This window comes from Pelmatolapia mariae, linkage group LG9 (assembly GCF_036321145.2).
Source record: "Pelmatolapia mariae isolate MD_Pm_ZW linkage group LG9, Pm_UMD_F_2, whole genome shotgun sequence".
Classification (NCBI taxonomy): Eukaryota; Metazoa; Chordata; class Actinopteri; order Cichliformes; family Cichlidae; genus Pelmatolapia; species Pelmatolapia mariae.
Genome location: NC_086235.1, coordinates 20293045 through 20315595, shown reverse-complemented (window position 1 = coordinate 20315595; position 22551 = coordinate 20293045). Strand labels below are relative to the sequence as shown.

The following is a 22551-nucleotide window of genomic DNA, read 5'->3' as shown; positions in this document are numbered from 1 at the left end:
ACAAGAGGCCTCTCCACAGGGTCAGCTGCTGGCCCTAAAGGGGCCCACTCACCCATGACTTAATGCCCCTGAGCTCCTTTGTCCTTTGGGCTGTTGGTTTTACAGGCCCATTCACTCAATTGCCCCCCAAATGGAGGGAGAATGTGACGACTTGCCTTATGCTGAAGGAGCGGCAGTGCGCATGCATGCAAACAATGTACACATAAACACACGGGTGCCACATGCACGCCATGTCCACTTAATCAATCTGTCCTCCTTTGCTTTCATTCTGGTACAAGAGGGCCTTTTGTTATTGCATGACCCGCACTATGAGCCGAAAGATGTCGGGGACCCTTTGCTTCTTAATTGGTTATTGGCAGCAGCCCTTCCACTTTGTACCTCCTGCATGTATTTAGTTGAAACAATGACTTACTGAAACACTATATAGACCTAAAATAAACATATAATTGCTGTTTTCGGATGAATTACATTTAACTTAGATATACAGATTCTCTTCACATGCTGTAGTTTCCACTGATTTAATTATAATGTCCAGTGCACGTTTGCCCCCCCTTCTGTATCTCTTATCATTCAGTCAGCTTGACTAGGTAAGGTATGTGTGTGTCCATTTTTGGGTCTACCCTGTGCACCAAAGACATGAAACAACCTACAGGCATCTGACCAAATCTCCTCGGCCTTCTTTCTTTAAGCACACACCCATAAGCGAGTGCACAAACTCTCTCACACACACTGTTTGCCTTTGTGTATGCTAGACAGCAGATGGCAGCCCATTATAGGGCTGACAGAGCAGTCATCTGGCAGGCACCCCGGTTACCCCCTCCTTCCACCTCTCCTCCCCCACCACCCAAAAGACACCCAGCACAACACAACAGGGATAGGAGCCTTTTAGGCGGGAGACTGTATCTGTGTGTGTGTGTGTGTGTGTGTGTGTGTGTGTGTGTGTGTGTGTGTGTGTGTGTGTGTGTGTATTAAAATTGGACACTGGCCTTTCCGCTCTATATAGGTCACTGTTTCCACTGTTGTGTTTGTCAGCGCCATGTGAGGTAAGTCAGGCTCACATTTGACTGGGGATTTGCCAGGTTATGACTTACTTTGAATGGAAAGTTTATCTCTACAGTATGGAGGACTGATGCTGCTAAATAAAAAATTTAATGGAAAAATACATGTATGTATTAATTATGTAAAGAATAAAAAAATGATAATAATGTTTCATTCGGCTTCTTTATTAATTTACCTTTGTAGTATTATCTCAATGTATTTACTTACACATTTTTATTTCCTTTATTTTTAATTTTTCATCTTTCCATCTTTCACCTTCTGACACTTTTAATGACAGTCAGTAATACAGAACACAGAAAGAATTCAGTTTGTGGATATATCCACAAACTGAATTCTTTCTGTGAAAGATCTTGATCTTCTTCAAGATTGGGTCCTCTACCAGAGGCCTGGGAGCTTGAGGATCCTGTGCAGTAGCTTTGCTGTTCCTTGGACTTTTCTAGACTCTTCAGGACAGAGATCGTATATGTTGTTCCTGGGATCTGCTGGTACCATTCGCCCAGTTTAGGGGTCACTGCACTGAGTGCTCCGATTACCATGGGGACCACCGTTGCTTTCACCCTCCACAACTTTGCAAGCTCTTCTCTCATCCCTTGGTTTTTCTCGAGCTTCTCATGTTCCTTCTTCCTGATGTTGCTATCACTTAGTATAGCTACATCTATCACTACAGCCATCTTCCTCTGCTTTTCTACCACTACTATGTCCAGTTGGTTAGCCATCACCAGTTTTTCTGCCTTGATATGGAGGTCGCACAGGACCTTAGCTCATTCATTCTCAACCACCCTAGGGGGTGTGTCCCATTTTAACCTTGGGACTTCCAGGCCATACTTGTAGCTTGTAGCTGTAGCTGTCCTCTGGTATTACAGTCCCCTCAGCTCTGACTAGCTTCCCTCTCTTTGTTATCATCTTATTACACTTCTCCAGTCTGAACAACATTCCAGTGTCGTTGCTGTATATCCTGGTGGTATGGATCAGTGCATTGATGTCTCATTCACTCTTGGCATACAGCTTGATATCACACATGTAGAGGAGGTGGCTGATGATTGCTCCATTCTGTTTTCAATAATCTCACTGAGGGGGTTCAGGCCTATGCAGAACAGCAGTGGGGACTGCAGATCCCACACTTGATGGTGACTTAGGCTATTGGCTTGAAGCTGGCCTCTAGAGTTGTTCGCTACATCCCCATTGAATTCCTGAGAATGACTCTTAGGATCCTGTTGATCTTGTACAGTTCTAGGCATCCAGGATCCATGTGTGGGGCATTGGGCATCGGGTTTCTTATAGTCAGCCCAGGCAGTGCACAGGTTGGTGAGCTTGGTCTTGCAGTTTCAGGCCACTGTTCTGTCTACCACTGCTTGGTGTTTTGCCCCTCTGGAATTCCTGCCTATTCCTTTTGGTGCCCCGCTCATGTATTGAGCCATGTACGCAATAAGACACTTAAGCTCAATTATATTAATTTAAAGAAATTGTAAAAAATTAATTTTGCCATATTTTATAATTAATGTAAAAATTAAAAATTACAAAAATGTTTTCAATTCTTTTTGGTGCATTTGTAGACATATTTATTTATTGATTGATTTCATTTAAAAAATATTAAAGGTTTTTATTGTTTATTTTGGATTTTGACAGTTTTGATCCTCCATACTTTATACCCTATATCCAACTACACTTACAATAACTTTGTATATATGTGCATACACTCAGTTCTTTTGTCAAACTCCAGAAGTAATCACAAAGTTATTCACAATAATTCCTTGACCCTATATAAAAGTGAGTCATAGGCTCGAGGTAAACTCTAACAGTAAAGGCTACAATATTCTCCTTGTGAATGAGAGTTTGCTACAGGACGAGTGGAGCTGTCTGTCTTTGTAACATTTACACTCTTCACTGTGCAGGACATGTCTTCCAAACACTGGCCCCAGAGTGACTGCCTCCTGCAGCCTTTATAACAAAGGATTATACAACAGTGAATATCAAACAGCAAGTGGAGGAGGGGTGTATTTCCCTGTGGAGGTCAAGGCCAAAGTTAGGATTTTATGTCCTCTGCAGAAGGTAATCTACAGCCCACCCTATAGAGATCCCACCACAAGGACAAGGCTGGGAGGCACCACTGAAAAAGAAGACTACATGCAACTTCTGAGGGCTGCTTTGGAGTTGCTGGGGCAACTGGCACAATCCCTGGTCTTTTGGCAAAGCTTTCAGCAGGCCTCAATCACACTTCCTATTAGAAAGGAGGGAGGCCCAGTGTGTTTAAAGGAAAATGAACAGGAGCCTGAGCATTGAGTCGTACACTGAGGCATGTTTGGACTGAAATGAAATCATCATACAGTCACGGAGGGTTTGCTGGTTTTATCATTATCACAGTAACATATTACAGCATATTAAATAGACATAGACACACATTAACAAATCACAGGAAAAAAGTAAGGAACATAACAAAACCAACAGCAGAAATAACACTCAATAAAGGCAGCGTTATAGAAAAGGCTAAATTTAATAATCATGAAGCATCACTTCCTGCTTCACTGACTGCATCTAACTGCTACGTTGTTTGAGCTTTGATTGCAGCGACTAATGTTGTACAGTTTTCAGAATATAAGCCTGACTTTAGATTAGCTGAAGCACTGGGCAGAAAAGAGCAACACCTTCAAACTTTCCAGCATGTTGCACTTGAGACAACGCCCCCATCAGTGATGTCATGGCTTGCTTTGCCCATCAGATAAAGTGGGTAACACACACACACATACACTACTGTGACATCACTAATTAGGGTGTTTACATTCAGCCTTCAACCTCCTGCTTGCATCTAGAAAATCCTGATAAAGCACAAGTATAAGCCCACATCAGGAAATTCAAGACTCATCTGCACATTTCAGAAGCTCCTCTGCCCCCCTCATCCTCCACCCCGAGTGCAACCTCACCAAAGTGATCTCAGCTCAGCCACCCAGGACAAAGAAAAGGGTTTCTTAGTCGCCCTCGAAGGCCCCATTGGTGGCTCCCTGGCATTCAATCTTTTTCCGGCACTTGGACAAGATCCTGTGGAGCAAGTTTGGAGATCTCTGTGCCTGGGGCTGAGAGGCCACGGGCTGAGGCAAAGGGATCTGGGAGCTCCGAACCAGGAAAGGGCCTTCACGCTCACCCTGGCCCTTCTCCAGCCCCACTCCTCCTCCACCTCCTCTGCTCCCCCTCTTGAATGCCTGCAGAATGTGTCCACTGGGGGACAAAGAGGAAATAACAAACACAAAGACCCTGTTTATTCCTTATGACCCAAATTCCACTGTGAGCAGACAAGACGTGAAGAGGCCTGTGGGCTTATGTACAGTATGTTTGCGTGTGTGTGTGTGTGTGTGTGTGTGAGAGAGAGAAAGTATGTGCTATGAAATGTAATAGATTTTATTATAATAAACCAAATGTGCTGTATATCAAATAGTTCTTGCAGGGGTGTATTTGACTGGTTTTTCTTTTAGATAAAAAAACAACAACTACAAAGTCTTTTCTTTCCCTCTTGCTCTTCTTTGGCCCTAATGAGATGCAGCACTGTGAGAAGGGGATTGACTAGCTTGTGTGCGTGTGTGTGCGTGTGTGTGCTTAGCAGGCTCAGTAATCAGTGTGCTTTGTCAACTAATGAGGGAAGAGAGGGGCCACCTGTTCAGGGGTGCTGGGCGGAGAGCAGTGGGGTGGGATTTGGAGATGGGGGATGTGGGGAACATCTGCCGAATGCTGGGTGTATGTGCATGATTGTGTGTGTCTCTGTGTGTGTGTGCATATACTTGATAAGAGAGAAGCATGAAATTATTGATGTGTGTGTTTACACCTACTTCCCATATCTGCCGCGTTCACTGTCACCGGGTGTAGTCCTCACAGATAAACTCCTCCGAAGGCCTTTGGGAGGCAGATTTGCCTGAGAGTGGAAACATGATGTTTTTAATTCCACCTTTTATTAATTATTTAATAGTAAATAGATTATAAAATAGAGTTATTTAAAAACTTTTCTTCTTCTTGTTTTTGATTTTTTTTTTTAACTTGTGTTGTTCAAAAACAAAGAAGTAATTTTTCATAATGTCTTTTTGTTATAGCAAATAACATAAATTAAAATAAACTGACATTATCAAAGTTTTGATAATACAGGAAATTTTTTTTAACTTTTTTCAGAGAATGGTGAGAGAATAGTAGTTTATAGTTATTAACTGTTAGTGAGGAGCATGTTATACTTCTTAACACCTGCTGTGTTTGTCAGTGTTTAATTGCTAAATTAGAGAAGGTAAAATTGTGAGAAATCTCTTTGCTTCTGGTCAATCACTGCACAATATGAACTGTGGATGAACTACAAAAAACTAGTTTTGAGCTCCGAAAAAAAGTTTTTTCAGGACTCTGTGTAGTCCCGTGTAATCCTAAATACACCCTATGATTTAATAGCTTGTAGAATCAGCTTCAGCAGCCTCAACTTGAAGTAATCTTTTTCTGTATGGTTATTAATCTCTCCCATGGTTAGGGAGGAATTTTGTCCCACTCTTCTTTCTAAAATTGCTTTAGATTATTAAAAATTGGGGATTCTGCCACAAGATTTCAATCAGGTCAACGTCTGGATTTTGACCGGACCACTGCAACACACTGATTCTTTGAGATTTGCTGCTGTGCTCAGGATCCTGTATCTGTAGGATCACCCCTCCACCACCATGCTTTGAGATATTTAAGTAGACCCTCTCTGCTTCCTCAATTTCACCAGGTTCTATTATATGATGCAACTTGTCTTAAGCTCAAACTGAGATAGCCCTAATGAAACATAACAAGTGACATAATCTGGGTTATTTTTCAATCATTACAAAAGCTCCCACCAAAACCAGTGCAAATATTATGCATTTAAGTCTGAAATTTATGAATTACCCTTTATAAATATCCCTTAGTAAATGTGCAACAATTCAAGACTGACTTAAGGAAACAGCTCTCATAGGCGTTTCTAAATTCTGTCATGAATGTAATATACTTATGTAGGCACACATTTGGTTCTGGCTTGTTTAAAACATACATGTGACAAGCAGAGCAGAGAGGAAAATATAATCTGTTCTCTGTAAGCTGCAGCAGCAACAGCCCTGTCCACTCTCTCTGCATTACTGAGCACATTCAAGAAGCCAACCAACCTGGCCCAGCTCCATCACACATGAGGCGGGGAAATAACCTCGCTGCCCATTCTGCAGCTGCCCAAACCACCTCCCTTCCTCGTGTTTGGACAGCACCAGGGTGACGTCACCTGGAGACAGCTCCAGCTCGTCAGGCCAGTGGGGCCTGTACCTGTGCACCACTACCATCTAATGGACAAAAGGAGAATTACAATAATTTTAACTCTAATTTGAATATTCAATATTGCAAGATTAAAATTCAATGCTAAATTTATGTTAGGGCAGAACTTGTTCATGATCAGCGTCCAGCTCCTTTTTTTTTTACATCCTGCAGGTCAGACTCGGTGAATGGAAAGGATTACGTGTGAAGACTTGGATTAGTTGATATATAGTGAAATAGTAACTCTTAATCAGGGTTTACCCTTCATTATGTTACACCTGAATATTATGTGAGAGAAATTGGAAAACTAAATGCGTTGTTTTGCAGGAAACTGATTAAACTGATGCAATGTCACATTCATATCCATTAGTCTTTGACATATATAAGCATACATAAAACTGTGAATTGTGTTCTCATTTTCATATCAGTGCAGTTAAATATGCAGATTTCTGTTGATGGAAATTAAGAAAAAAATGAACTTGCCTTTTCAGCTTCTGCTCTGTATCGATACCTCCCTGTTTATCATTGAGAGCAGAAATGAATCAGCAAAAAAGGGTTATTTTTAACATTTTTCACTAATATTCAAATGTGCATAAGAAGACCTCGACATTAATGCGCGCACATAAACATCTGTGCAGTTAAATCTTTATGTAAACAGTCCAGAAGGAGGGAAAACAAGGCATCTATCGGTCAGCTGGCACTGGGCTTGCTCTTGCTAACCACATAAATAATGTCCTGCTAAGCCACACTTCCCTGCAGATATGATTCCACTCACCTTGTGGAGCAAGGACAGTGGTGAAAACCTCAAAGTGTTCAGTGCTGTGCATGTAGATGCGCTGCATCTTGAAGATCGGACACTCTCACACTGTCCGGGACTACTGAGCTCTCTCTGCAATACCTTAAATAAATGCAGCTGACTAATCCACTGCAGCACAGACTGGAGCTGGACACACACACACACACGCACACATACACATACACAGAGACACACACACACGTGACCAGGGACGAGTAAAATCTTAGTTTATGTCAGAAAATGTATGATTGTTAGAATTTTCTTATCACCTGACACCAGTGCTCTTTATTTTGGAATAAGAGGCAGCATCTTTCTCATATATCATGCTTGACCACTCCATCTTGCTGCCAGTGTCTATTGTTCTTTGACCATCTGGCCACATGCAAAAGAAGTTTAGAGGCCACTGCCACTGCTTGCTCAGATGTGAATGAGAATTCATAATTTCACCTCATCAGGAGTGCTTGATTGATTATTGGCTGTGCCCCACTTTCCTGTGGCCTGGGTGAGCAGGGACAAAGATGATAGGGCTGGGGACAGAGTGCCCGACCGCTCAACAGATGGTGATTGAAACCCCACCACCGCCTCCCCTCTCCATCTCTGGTGCAAAGGCGCTTGGCTGCGAGCTTGCATTAGTGATAAAAAGGCATCCATCATTAAGATGAGAGATGACTCAGCTGGAGCTGGACAGAGCACCCCGCAGCCTTGGCGACAAAGTGAGGATACAGTACACGCAGAAGGATTTGACTTTTTGTTCTTCTAGACAATCCAAACAGAAATTACGCGCAGTCAATTTTCACAAATAATTACAATCAGTGTCAACAGGAAATAAGGTTGTCAGGGGATCACGGATTATCTAGGTGAACAGAGCAAGAGGTGCGTTTGTGTGCCGTCTGAAAGTGGAAACACCTCTAAATGCAGGAGACTAATAAATCTCATTATCTGAGGCCTTAGCAGTCCAGGAAAATGTCTGACTAGACTGCAACCGCTCTGGCTCCAAGACCAATCTGTTTCAAAAGGGTGAAGACCGTGGAAATACACACCTCAATACCGCCACAAAAGAAAGACGTGCTCAACTGGATGAGAGAAAAATCCCACTCACAGTTTGCTTTGTGTTGTGTTTAAATGTACTTAAGTTGCAGATTCCGGCTTTGTGAGCGATCTGTTACACTATACACTGCTCCTAATTCAGAGCGATGGCTCCAGTCTAGACATCAAGGCCAAAGCGAAGCCCTTACATAACCAAAAAAAACCCACAGCTAAGCTGCTAAGAAATCCGATCTGATGCTTACTTCTCAGAAGAAGAAAACTGATGAACACTGAACAGCTCAGAGTCTGTAAAGACAATCTGCGGCAGCTTAAAAAAATATTCGGAGCATAAAAACCTCTCTGCTGTTACATGAATAATACATCTGATCTGATGCCGACATGCATTTACTGGCTGGAGCTTGTTGCTGCAGTTAACCAGCCTCATTTAATATGAATGGGAAGCTTCGAAGCTATTCCTCGAGACCATGTAAATTAGTTAACAAGTATGTATAAAAAAATCTGTTTGCACGTTTCCATTAAATATCCCTGGGAGCATTGGGGCATTGTAGGCTACCTTTTTAAGTAGTCAGAATGTACGGCACCAGTTTTTCCCCCATATTCTTTCAGAAAATACACCTTATATTACTAAATACACACAAACAAATTATTAAATACACCATAAGAGGTATTGTTGCACATCACCAACCCTGGCTGACTTTTTCTTAGCTACTGCATGGCTTTTTATGCAGTCTCATATTCTGACATGCATATATGTTCATATCCAGGAGCAGAAAATTCACCTATTAACTCCATTGTTTTTTTACAATAAATTGAAATAATGATAAACATGCATATTGTTGTACTACTTTGCTGCTGTGTTGGTGAAATGTTCCACAAACTAATTCTAATAAATCAGAATTAGTTTGTGGATAAGTGTATAAAAGTATGCTGTAGATATTAACACCCTTGTAATACTTACACTACTTGCGCAAAGCTGCAGCAGCTGCCACGAAGCTCCCACCGCAGTTTTTCTGCAGATGTTAATGCCAGAGGAAGGTTGGAGGTCTGCTGTTATTGAGTCAGCAGAGCACTTCAGCGACCTTAACTTCACACAGAGTTCCTGTGGTTCCTAAACACTTCCACTTTAAATGAACTCATTGCATTCCTACTACAGAACCACGGTTAAATTCAGGGAACGACCCAGTCTTTCAAAAATGTTTGTAAAGACAGATGCCAGATGGACTTTTGTCCATACAGTCTAATTGGCTAATAAACAAAGCAAAGCAGCAGTGGGAACATATGGAAGCTTGTTTCTGCCAATGAAAAAACAACTTTTTCTGTCATCCATATCTCAAAATTTAAAGTTAATAACTTCAAGGTTTTTTTTAAGTTACCAAGTTGATAACCTGAATTTTTGACTTATGGATGGGACATTTTTGTTCTTTCAATTGGAGCAAGAAGCTTCCAAAGGAATGAGTTGATGCAGAGAGCGAGCTAATTAGTTTGACATGATTAGCCAAAATCACGTGAAAAGCTTCATTTGAGTAACACTTTTTAATCATTCTGCAGCAAATCTTTATGATTTATAGGAAATTATCTCTTGACCTCCTGACTACAGATAAACGTGGGTCCCTGAGCCCAATTTAAAGAAAAAAAAAAAAAGTTAATTTAAAATATCAAATAGTGCTTATAATCCCAATTTGTTTTGCACAAACACTCTGGTTTTATTAGTACTATTAAAGTCTTTCCCCAAAGTTACATAAACTACATAAAACTTCTGTTAAAACTATGTAAATCATATGAAAACTTAATGAAATTAAAAATTAGAAGTCAAATATTTTGAATGTATATAAAGAGTTTACAAAGTAATATGTAAAGGGTAACAAAAAACAACCTATTTTCAAATATGTCTCATTTATCAAGGATCTAAAACACTTTACGATACTTAACGTAACCGTTTCAGACGTGAAGCATCAATTTAATCACACAAAACTAAGAAATAACTTCTGCAATAATTAAAGACAGAAAAACAAGTCACTCGTGTTCTACTTGGCGGTAATATTAAAGTATATTTGTGAAATTTTTTCATGAATATTACACATATATCGAAAAGAATCATCATGGATGCTGGGGTCATAATGTACAGTAAACATAGTTTACATAGATGGAGGGAGCATCCCACCCGTGGGCCACAGGTAAACCAGATGCTCTGTTCATATTGCATCATGAATGTCCAACACTTTGATGCCAAGGCAGGCACACACACCCACACACAGGAAGACACAAGTCCTCAGCGCTTCCCAGGTTTGCCTCTTCTCTTCCCTCCTCCCCCTCCTGCTGTTTTTCCTTTCCCACCTTTTCCTCTGGCCTTTCCACCCATGCTGCCGCCTTTACGTCCCTTCTTCCCTGCTGCCTTCTTGTGTTTGGCAGCAGCCTCCTCTCTGTCCTCCTCCCTCATCTGTTTATTCACAGCTTTGGTGATGTCCAACTTGGGCTTCTTAGTGTCCATGACTTTCAGGAGCTCCAGCTGCTTCTGCTTTTCATTAGAAAAGTTGCCAATGAGGGGCTCGAATTTCCTCTTCTTGCCCTTCTTTGCTGGGTTCTCCTTGGGCAGGCGGTCCTGAAACCTCCCCAAGGATGCTGTGGAGGTTTTGGCCACACTCTCGGCTCTGGCCAGCTCGTCTTTGGACTGGCTGGCTTTGGGGGTCAGGGTTACAGCAGGGATCTTGACTTTCTGCGATCTGGCGATGTTTTTCAGCCTGTTGAGCTCGTTTTTGGCCACCCTCTCCTTCTTGGCTTTGACGCGTTTGGCGAACTGGTCCTCATTCGGGTCTGCGCTCTCGGGCACCTCGATCAGCCACTCTTTGGTGTCATCGCCGGCCCTCTTGTAGCCCCAGCGCCTCTTCCACTCCTTTGCGGTTTCATCCCACACCAGGTTGGTCTTCTTCTTCTTCTTTATGCCTTTCAGCTTGGCGAACTGCTCCCATTTTGTTGGAGGTCTGGGTTTCGGTGGTAGCTTCTCTCTGGGCAGCCGGGTCGTCGGCTCCGGCAGTTTGGCCACTATCGCCTCCTCGACCCTCTCCGTGGGCTGTTTCCATATTTCGTTGACGAGAAGCTGCGTGTTGTCGCGAGCGAGAGCACGCAGAAAGTCCTCTTTGCTCTTCTCCCGGAGGTCGCGAGGCTCGATGTGGTTTTTGTCACACGCCAGCAGGTTCCCGATGTCAAACTCCAGGTCCAGCTCTTTCTGGACTGATATGCTTTTCAGCGTTTCCGCCTCTTGCGCCTCTGCTTTAGCCAACAACTCCTCTACACTGCACGCTGCCATATTGCTCAGTGCTGAAAACCCCACGTGTGAGGCAGGAAAAACACACGAAACTGCTTCCGGGTCAAAGTCGGCGAGCTGCAGTTTGACACGTGACCACAGGAGTGCGCTGTCGTTTCATTTCTTTGCGTAACAGCGACGCACAGATACAACAGATAGACAGTATCTGAAAGTCATGTCCTCAAGAGACAGGAAGAAAAATCCACAAAGACCTGATACTGGACCCGAGAGATGGATCTGGCCCTTCAGGTGATCCATTTAGTGTTCACTGAAGCCTCACCAGAAATGGTCTCAGTGGAAGGGTGGCTGTCAAGAAGCTGTTCTTAAGGAAGGGAAGCAGGGAGAAAAGGCTGAATTATGCCAAATTACACAAGAACTGGACTGAAAATCAGTGGCAGCAGATCTGATGGAGTGATGAATTCAAATATGACATTTTTGGTTCAGATTGTCATCAATATGCAGGAATGTCGTCAGGAGAGAGGCACGACAGTGAGTGTCTACAGTTATTTGTAAAACACAGTGGAGGCTCCGTCATGGTTTGGAGCTGCATTTCATCCAGTGGTGTTGGAGATCTTGTCAAAAGTGATGAATTGTGACCTCAGTGGCATCAGATACAGATCCACCATGCAACACCATCTAGAAATTGTCCAATTAGCAACATCTTCATTTTTCAGCGTGACAATGAAACCAAACACACTGTCATTTCAGTAAAAGCATACCTGGATAGAAAAAATGGATTGAAAATGGAGCACAAACTCAATCTTTGCTTTTATATGCTGTATATAAATGTATTTATATATATTTGCACTTCCTTCAATAAATTGCTCTGCCAATTTCCTGTTTTTCAAGCAAAATATAAAGAAATGAGAGGTGGCACATGGACTTTTTCCTCATCACTGTATACAAAAATGATCCACATGTAAAAATGATCTGCCTTTAACAATAAATACATTTCCAAAATTAAAAAGTCTAAAGGTGTTTTTAAAATTGGCATCTACATGCTATGAAATAACAAAACAAACAAAACAAAACAAAAAACCCATCTGAGGATCTATAATGTTCTTTTTTTTGTATTAAAAAATACATTTATTTTTTATAGAAATTACATTGAATTGACAAGAAATGGTGTAAATGAAAATTAATGGAGTCATTCATAGTAAATCATTCATGATTTTAATGGATTATCTATGCAAAAAATCTGGCCACACTATGGACCCAGCAGACATGGACCTGTATGAGCGGCAGCAGGCAGCGCTCTCCCAGCTGGAGGAAGAGCTCAGGTGGAAGCCATGGCGCACCCCTGACTACGAGCGCATTTTCCACGAGACTCGTTTAGCTCTGGGCAGTCCCTGGAGAGGCCATGCTTCTCCACCTGCTGCTCCACAGCACCCACGCCTACTCAGGTTTTCTTCTTCAGACTCATACTCCCCAGCCTCTGCGCCGCTGGAGGCTCAGCTGTTTTGCCCGCTGGCTCCCTCTTCCTGGAGGAAGCAGTGCTCCCGCTGTGTGAGCAACCTGTGGTGGTAAGTGAAAATGACTGTTTTTCTCACACTCCTCCTGAGCTCACAAACATTAAGAAAAATAAACTCACCTCAAAAACTCTTCTGCCTCTCTGTGTTGCTGTCAACGGGGCAGCTGTGGTACACTCCTCCCCTGTACCCATGCCAGTTTCCTGGGTGAAGGGGAGGCTAGGGCCTGTCTCTGTTCCAGTTCCCAGACCAGCTGAGGCTCTACTAGTGCCTACACCTGTACCTGTTTCTTGGGTGGAGGCAGTGAAGGCCCAGTCATTGTCGGTGCCTGTCCCAGGGTGAGGCCAGTCGTGAACCAGTATCCTGCTGCACCCGTGCCTAGTCCTCGGGTGGGAGAGGCTAGTGCCATGCAGATGCCTGCATCCGTTCCTGTCTCCGTTGGAAGCTCAGGTGAGCCCATCCAGCCACCTTCCTTGTCTGTTGTACACTCAGGAGAATTAGGTCAGGCACCGCTCAACCGCCTGCAACTGCCACGCCACCAACCAACTGCTCAACCGCCTGCGACTGCCAAGCCATGCCACTAACTGCTCAACCACTCAACCACCTGCGGCTGCCACGAAGCCAACCACTCAACTGCCAGCAGCTGGCATGTTATCCCACGCCTCCAACCGCTCAACCACCTGCGGCTGCCACGAAGCCAACCACTCAACTGCCAGCAGCTGGCATGTTATCCCACGCCTCCAACCGCTCAACCACCTGTGGCTGCCAAGCCATGACACTAACTGCTGAACCGCCTGCGGCTGCCACGCCACACCACACCACCAACCACTCAACCACCTACGGCTGCCACGTTGCGCCGCCAACCACTCAACCACCTGCGGCTGCCAGACCACATCGCGCCACTAACCGACTGCAGCTGCCACGCGACGCTACCAACCGCTCAATCGCCTGCGACTGCCACGCCACCAACCAACTGCTCAACCGCCTGCGGCTGCCGCGAAGCCAACCACTCAACTGCCAGCAGCTTGCATGCTATCCCACACCGCCAACCGCTCAACCGCTCAAACGCTCAACCGCTCAACCGCTCAACCGCTCAACTGCTCAACCGCCTGTGGCTGTAATGTCACGCCTCCAACCGCTCAACCACCTGCGGCTGCCGCGAAGCCAACCACTCAACTGCCTGCAGCTGCCACGTCGCTCCTCCAACCGCTCAACCGCCTGTGGCTGCCACGCCACATCACGCCACTAACCGACTTTGTGCTGCCACGGAATGCCGCCAACCGCTCAACCACTCAACCGCCTGCAGCCGCTCAACCGCTTGTGGCTGCCACGCAATACCAACAACCACTCAATTGCTTTGCGGCTGCCGTGCCACACCATTGCCGCCAACCACTCAACCGCCTGTGCCGCTTTGCTTCCTCTTTGTCTTATGTGTCGGATTAGGTTCAGCTGTGTCTCCCTTCTGTCATGTATTCCTTCGTTACCCTCTGTCTTTATTGTGTGAGTTTTCCTTTCTTCCTTGTCGGATCATCTGCTCATCATCCACTGCTTCACTTCTCGTGTTTCCAAGTCCTGGGGTTTCTCCAGGTTTCTATATTGTGTTTTCTGAGCATCTCATGTGCTTATGTTTTGCTGTCCCCAGTTTAGGTTTTTGTTAGTTTTTCTCTGTTCCCCTTCACTAGTTGTTTTGTAGTATTTTCCTGCAGCCAAGAATAAAGGCTCGCTGTCTGTTAAACATCCACCTCTCTCGCTGTTTGTCTGCTTTTGGTCCACTCTCCTCTCCACACAATCTGCCCTCGCAAATTGTGACTAAAGGTACCCACAAAACACCACACTCAACATCAGCAGTGAAGAGGCGACCTCATAATGCTGGCCTTCAAGACAGAGACGCAAAGCTAATAAACTGAAAATATTAAAATTTTTAAAAATACAGACCTTGGATAGAGGAAAACAGTGCTAACACAAATGGAAAAGTTGTTATTTTTCCTAAAGCTCAATAAGTCTTTTAACATCAGGGAACACTTGAGTGACGGCTGCTGTAAATGGATACTTGATGAAAAATCAATAAGGATGAATAATTCAATGAATCATTAATAGTCACTTGCATAATTTATGATCAATTTATTGTTATTTTAAATAAATGCAAATGTGTTGTTTGTTCAGAAACACAGATCTGTGTACGTAGTGCCAAACCTTTGAAGGTAACATACTTACAAAACAAACTAAAATAAGATAGAAATACATGAGAAAAATTTAAAATTTAAGCATTTGTCAATTTGGTTAATTTGATCAACACAACATGCATGATGTGCCGCTGATCTCAAAATTATATCAAAGTCGTATCTTCCACTCCCACTTATCCGAGTATAGATCAGGGTTGTGGAGAACAGAGAAGACCTCCCTCTCCCCAACCACCTCCTTCTAGTTCATTCAGGGGGACACCAAGCCACCCGAGAGATGCAATCAAGTTTTCCTCAAAATAGGACATCCCCAAAACACCTCACCCAAGAGGTGTCCAGGAGACATCCCAGTCCAAAACAACTCAGCTGGCTCCTTTGGATGCGAAGGATTAATGGCTGTTTCTGCTGAATCACTGAGCTCTGCATCCCATCTTTAGGAGAGAGTCCAGCCACCCCCTGAAGGAAGCTTTTTTCTGCTGATTGTGTCTGCAGTCTCCTTCTGTCAGTCAGTATCAAAAGCTTGTGGGCATAAGTGAGGGTATGAATATAGATCAACCTCTAAACTGACAGTTTCACTTTCATGTTCACCAGTTCAGCATCGGTGCAGATCTCCCCTCACTCATGAACAAGATCTCATGATACTAAACCGCTCCACTTGTTCCTTACCCAGAGTGGGTACTCCACACTTTTTCCGCCCTCAGACTTGGAGGTACTAATTTTCATCCCAACAGCTTCACACTCGGCTGCAAACCGCCCCAGTATGAGCTGGACGTCATGGCTCAATCAAACCAGCTGAAGCACATCAGACACAAAAAGCAAAGGCGAGATCCTGAGACCAACTGACGCCCTCCACCCCCTTTGCGTCCCCAAAATGTAAGAATACAGAATGAAACCATGTTGCCCACAGGTGGCATTTGATTTTAGCACCTGCATCTGATCTTTAATTTCCATTAACCCTTCATAGACTATGTCTGTGTAGAAACCTCCTGGATGAGAGGTGAAACGTCTTCAAGAAACCTTAAGAAGTCCAGGCACTGTATTTCCAAGCTCCTTAAATTGAAAACACAACTTCTCAATAAACTCTATTACCATAAAATCATGAATAAGATAAAAAAGGAAAAACAAAACAAACAAAAAAAGAATAACTGATAAATAAATATTTTTTTCCTGGTCTACAATTAGAGGTTATATACTCATTAGAACCCCCTCCTCTATAGCCACCTGGAACTTTCTCAACCTAAAACGTTTCACTCATTAATTTAAACGGCTTTGCCACACATCACCTCAGGGACAAATTAAAATAATAATTTTCTGTTGACCTAACCAAACTCGCCATAATAGGATATGTTTTAATTCCAAGAGCAGTAATTCACCAGTATCAGCTAAAATCTCATAAACCTGCTTGTTGGGCGACTTCTTTCATCTTGACAGTGTCAGAGTTAATCATGTGCAAATATCTGCTGTTTACAAAGTGATGCACCTTCATTACAGATGCTAAAACAATAAAAACTAAATTGAAACAAACAAACCCAGTCCAGACGCTAATTGAAACTAAACTGAGCTGAAAAACCAAATTAATTAAAAACAAATTAAATTATTAACAAACCCAAATAACTCTGACACAGACAAACTTTCACTGTTTTAGCAAAACACCTCCTCAGTATGAGACTCAGCTCATACGTCACTCTACACGCTCAAACTAACACAACTTCATAAGAAGTCCTAAGATTAGGTAAATACACCCAGGATGAACAGCAGCACATGACGTATTAAACAGTGTCATTATTTATTTAAAAAAAAATTAAGTGAAAATGAAGAAGCCGGGTGTGAAAAACGAAGCACACTCGATGATTCAGTAGCTTGTAGAAGCATATTTAGCAGCAATAACTTGAAGTAATGGTTTTCTACATGACTTTATCAATCTCACAAGTTGTTCTGGGGAAATATTGTCCCACTTTTCTTTAAAATGTTGCTTCAGTTCATTGTGGGTTACGAGTATTTGTTTGTGCACAGCTCTTTTAAGTCTTCCCACAGTATTTTAATCAGGTTGAGGTCTGGACTTTGACTGGGCCATTGCAACACATTGATTCTTTCCTTTTCTACTCTGCTGTAGATTCGCAGGTTTGCTGTTGGACATATCAAAGGTAAAGATATGAGCGCATACGTCATTGCACCAGTATAATGAACAAGCATACAAACACAAACATGCACGCATACACGCATGTATGCCCACAAGATGAGATTCAAGGACTCATGGATTCTTTGTGTATGTTTGACTCCAAACATGAAATTAAAAGCTCATTTCAGACCTTGACACACCAGTAATAATATCGTTCAATCAACGCTCCACAGCAGTCTGAGCTGCTGTTTGAAGGTCATAACCTACGTTAGAATCAGAATACAATAATATATAAATTGATTCTTGCTCCTTTTAAATCGCAAAGCCTTAAAAAAATGTAAAAATCCAAGCAGTACAGAAGGCGCGCGTGTTTTCTCTTTCTTTAATTGCTTTTAGCAGTTCTTCCAGAACATAAAAATGTAAATAATTTGAGGGGAATCCTGTATAATGAACATTACTAAGCAAGTGACAAAAACATCAGGTGTGGGAACACCTCAAGATCCGTGATAAAACTAAAAAATGGAGAGTTGTGTATGGATATTGCATACTTCTCTTTGACTTCTCTTAGCTGGGTGTCATTTTAAAGTTGTGCGCCTGTAATAAACTTTATAATAGGATTACTATAAGTGTTATCGTGAGAGATTAAAATCCTGAATTATTAATATCCCATCCCTTCTCTCCAGTCTGTTCTGAATGGGTCTCTCCCACAGACCCAGGACGATAATGACTCTATTTTTGTCTTTGTCTCATATAATTTGGAGGAGGGAGGGTGGGGCTCTGTTACAATTGACTGGCTGCTGGTTGCTCAAAGACGATGGTGTTATTATTTTGGGCTCCAGTAATTACATTCATCGCCACACTTGCCATGTGAATGCTAACACTCTGACAGGCACAGAGATAAGGTCACAAGCGATGCTGTGTTTGTTAGATGTGAGGAGGAAATGCGCAATTAGTGGCCCAAAGTCCCTGTCGTGATTTAGAGAAGGCTATAAGGTCCTGTGTGACGTGGATATATATCATCTAAAATTACCCAATTTAAGCACAGTCCACCCGTTAGCTGGCTGGCCTCCTGTGCTCGTTTCCTTTCTTGCTGACTTTTGATCCAGGGTGAATTCAGGCAAGTAGGATTACTTTTCCATGGTGTTTCTTTTCTGAGAGGATACACAGTCACAGGCAGGATAAAGTCCTCTATGAGCTGTGACCGTGGAGCAAAGACATTCCCACTTTCAGTGCTGCCATCTCCCCAGATTTTAAATGGGCTTATAGGATAAGATTTAAAAAGAGTTCTCTCCATAAAACATTACTGCTTTCATGTGAAAAAACCCTTGAAGGTTTAGATTTCTTTATTTTTATTTGTTACTTTCAGTCTAATCCCCTTTTTTCTTTCAATGCGTCTGGGAAAGAGAGGCATTTGGGACTTGCAGGGGACATTTGATGTTCTGCAACTGAATGAGTCTCATCTGAGTTTGTATTGCAGTTAATGCAAAGTGTAAAATAATAGGAAAAAAGACCAAATGAGGAAGTTATTTTTTAATTTAATGACTTCTTAGTCGAAGTTTATTTATGGTCCTGATTTTTTGCGTAGTGATTCAGAAACTAATCACTGTAATATACAGATACTATAATAATATACATAGTGAAACACTGCAGGATATTCTGTGGCTTTGTTATGTTTGAGATAAATCTCACCGCAGAGGTCTGTTCCCACTTGTCTCCTTGGAGAGGGGAGTTGCTACAAATCAATACCCAGTTGCTCTGAGTGATCACCTTTATCTTATGACGTAGAGTCAATGCCAAGATGCAGTGAGGCTGTTCTGGCAGCAGCTGGTGGGCAAGAACACTTTAATTTGTAACCTGTCTGTATTTTAGTTTTAACTGAAAGGAGCTCGTGAAGATTATGAAGGCTATCCAGATGTACCCTTTCAACTTTCTGATTACAGCTATCACTTTCTTCAGCATGAACGTCCCTTCATTTCATCCATTCACTTTTTTTTATCTTATTAGTCTCTATTGAGTGTAAATTGCATGATATTTTGCTCAGAAAGAGCCCATTTAGCACTGTTTTCCTGCAGAAAAGAGGTGTAGTGTATCTGTGATCACTTTCTGTGTGTAAAAGTTAAATAAATCAAATCAAATCAAATTCATATATTTTTCCTGAATTCTATATTGAATGATCTCTTAGTGCATGGCCTCACCTGTCCTGTGTAAGTTGTGTAAAACACTAATGCAACAGATGAGATGACGGTGCTCTTTGTATTAAAAATCCAAAGTAAAGTAGAAAGAAAGCACCTGAAGTAATAATCACAGCACAAAAATCTACTAATAATAACAACCTAATTATAATAATGGTTCTTTACTGTAAAATACATCCGGACATGTAATAAACAAAGACCTTAATCACCTTTGCACATTTGTGTTTTTTTTATGAATGAGCACGGCTTATGAATGGTTCACTAAGCAGGAACAAACTGCCTGACAGGATCAGTGCCTTGCATTATTTAAAGAGCTTTATAATTTAGCATTACAATATCGCATTCACTGAATTTATTTAAAGGTTTTTTTCCCCTTTTTTTAAAACATTGTATATGTTACAGCAACAACGCTGGTTATTTAAAGATCTGCATGCTTCACTTTTTAAGGCATCCTTAAATACTTACTGACTGGTAGACACTATGATCCATGAGTCACGGGGGAAAAGAAAGGACACCCATTCATGCAAAAATGGGCCCGAGGCTTTAAACTCCTTCTAAAAGTTGACCTGTTAGCATCAGAGAGGTGCGAGCGCTGCGGGCCCAGATACAGAGGAGAAAAATAGTCTCATCAGCATCGTCCCAGCGTAAATCAGACATGATTAGCTGCTGACAGTTTGCTTGTGTATTTATAGTCCTTGTGTTATTACATAAAATTCTTTGACCTACTTAGCTGGAGGACAGAGGAGGTATTTTTTTAATAGATTTAGTCAGGATTGAGAGGAATGTTGGTTATTTTTAAAGAAAAACATGATTGTAAAATGAGTTTTAAAGGGTGAAGTCTGCTTTTTCTACAGGAAACAAAAGTGATTGAGCACGCAAATGAGAAACTTTCAGATTCAACATGTGTCAAAGAGGCCAATAGGAGACTTAAAATATTCCCCAAAGACCTAGCAAACATTTGATTTGATCACCGAGGCCAAAAGAAATAGCATCATATGACAGGATTTTTCTGACAAGGATCAATAATTGCCGCCCTTGGGTGCTCATTTCAGACAAAAAATTCAAAAGACCTAGCTGCTAAGCTCACACACTTTTGTGCGCTTCCTGTTTTCATGAGCGTTCCCTTTGCTAACAGAGTTGAGCTGGCTGACAGCCGAGGTCAGAGCTTTTATTGATCTGCTGTAGTCGAGACAGAGACATCATTTGGCATTGAGTAACGCCTCACAGCTACCTGCTGCTCCCAAACTACCGCCTGCACCGCATGGCATCTCACACTCTGAGAAGTCAGAGGATAGACTGCAAAATCTGGGTGAAAGGTGGCAAGTAGTGGCAAGTATTACCCAGCTCTCTGGAGCCAAGACACATCAGGTGTCCCGTTTGCAGGTGAGCAGGAAACAAAGCCACAGGCTCCCGGAAGTGCGCCCCCTGTTTGTCCAATTGACTCGAGTGAGACAGTTCACCCCAAAACCTGGCCTGCTTCCTAGACCCAGCATGGTGTGGAAACCGAGTCCTTGAGATATCATTCGAGCCACATTAATTCTGTGTGTGTGTGTGTGTTTATGTGAGAGGGGCTATGATGATGCAAGCGAGTGCATTACGCATGTGTTTGTGTGTGTAGAGGCTTCATGCTGGATGCTGGAAGCAGACAGAGCCGGGTAGTGCCTAGTGTCATGGAAGCTTACAGAGGTCGTCCCTCAGTTTTGTATTCAGCAGCACTGCGGGGGTCTTATCACAGTGACATCATCGGTTATACCTTGCACACTGTTTAGCCAGTTCCCTCACAACCTCTTCTACTTAAGCTACAGCCAGTAATCGTTCTTGTGTTGTTTCCATCAGTCATTTAAAGTGAACACAGAGTATCGTTTAGCAGGTAGCTACATCCATCCAGACCAATGAAAGGCCTTTTTATTTTTAGCTCAGGACATTGCAGCAGTACCCACTTCATTACCTGCTGCCTAAATTAGCATAGACAGTAGCCGTTGTGACCATTGTGAAGCCCCAACGTAAAGCTGATCATCGCCGTTTTGTTATTTTGACACTGGATCTGATGAGGGATGGACAGATCTAAGACAAACTGAGTGCAGTGCATCCTCATCCTGAGTTACATGACTTGCAACTGACTAGTTGTTAACTAGTAATTGAGCCCATAAGGAAAGTGTTTACCTACATTATACAGGAAAAGAGGAGACAACAGTCTTTCCATAGACTTCAGTACGGCCACAAGTCTTTTTGCAACCGCAGGAGTTGAAAGTTTACATTATTCACACGTTTGCTTTAGCCTGGACCGGGAATCTGCAGTGCCCTGAAAAGTATTTGTCCTCTTTCTTGTTTCAGATCATCAAACGAATTTTAGACAAAAATAACCTAAGATACCGCCACATCAGAAATCATGAATTAACTCTGATTAACCACATTTTTTGGAAAGCTGAGTTTAGCTTCACTGTCCACACCCAGGCAACACATCATGACATAATTTAAATAACCTCAAGAAGAGATGAGAAACACAGTCACTATCAATCTGGAAAGGGTTAAAGCCATTTGTTACCCTTTAAGACTCCGGAGAACCTTGGAATAGTGGTGACCCTTCCCAGGATTGGCCAGCCTACCAAAATTATTCCAAGAGTGCATCAACAACTCATCCAGAAGGTCACAAAATAAACCAGAACAACATCTAAAGAACTGCAGGGAAAATAACTTTTTTGGAAGGTTTGAGTCCTGTTACATCTGCATAAAACAAAACAGGATTTCGTAAAAACATCATACCAACAGTCAAAATGTGGTAGTGGTAATGTGATGGTCTGGGTCATGACTGACCCATGAATTCTGCTCTCAACCAGAAAATCCTAAAGGAGAACATCCAGCCATCAGTTCATGCCCTCAAGCTCAAGCACATTTAGGTTATGCAGCAGGACTGCGATTAAAAAAACACACCAGCAAGTCCATCTCTGAATGGCTAAGGAACACCAAACTAAAGCAAACAAACAAATAAAAAGTCAAAAAGATGATTTTGGTGTGCCCTAATCAAACTGAGATGCTTTGGCAGAACCTTAAACAGACTGTTCATGCTTGAAAACTCTTCAATGTGGCTGAATTTTTAAAAATTCTACAAAGAAG

At 42.5% G+C, this 22551-nt stretch overlaps 2 protein-coding genes across 2 annotated transcripts; both read right to left on the bottom strand.

Moving 5' to 3' along the window:
* Nucleotides 1-3390: 3390 nt before the first annotated feature.
* Nucleotides 3391-7242, bottom strand: LOC134634325 (SH3 domain-containing kinase-binding protein 1-like). Its single transcript, XM_063483465.1, has 5 exons — nt 7109-7242; nt 6817-6848; nt 6195-6362; nt 4875-4957; nt 3391-4269 (listed from the first exon to the last, which is right to left on the bottom strand). The coding sequence occupies exons 1-5, from the start codon at nt 7173-7175 to the stop codon at nt 4023-4025; spliced, it is 597 nt and encodes a 198-aa protein (XP_063339535.1). The 5' UTR covers nt 7176-7242; the 3' UTR covers nt 3391-4022.
* A 2525-nt stretch (nt 7243-9767) lies between these two features.
* rrs1 (ribosome biogenesis regulator 1 homolog) lies at nt 9768-11496 on the bottom strand. The gene has a single exon (XM_063483718.1). It carries the CDS (start codon nt 11478-11480, stop codon nt 10446-10448), a length of 1035 nt encoding a protein of 344 aa, XP_063339788.1. The 5' UTR covers nt 11481-11496; the 3' UTR covers nt 9768-10445.
* Between the last annotated feature and the right edge of the window lie 11055 nt (nt 11497-22551).

Excerpts from the sequence above, each read along its gene's own strand:
- LOC134634325 (XM_063483465.1), bottom strand. The coding sequence starts at position 7,175 with ATGCAGCGCATCTACATGCACAGCACTGAACACTTTGAGGTTTTCACC. Across the intron at positions 6,849-7,108 it reads CACTGTCCTTGCTCCACAAG|GGAGGTATCGATACAGAGCA; the intron begins GTGAGTGGAATC and ends AATGATAAACAG. Across the intron at positions 4,958-6,194 it reads GTGTGATGGAGCTGGGCCAG|GCAAATCTGCCTCCCAAAGG; the intron begins GTTGGTTGGCTT and ends TTCCACTCTCAG.
- rrs1 (XM_063483718.1), bottom strand. The coding sequence starts at position 11,480 with ATGGCAGCGTGCAGTGTAGAGGAGTTGTTGGCTAAAGCAGAGGCGCAA.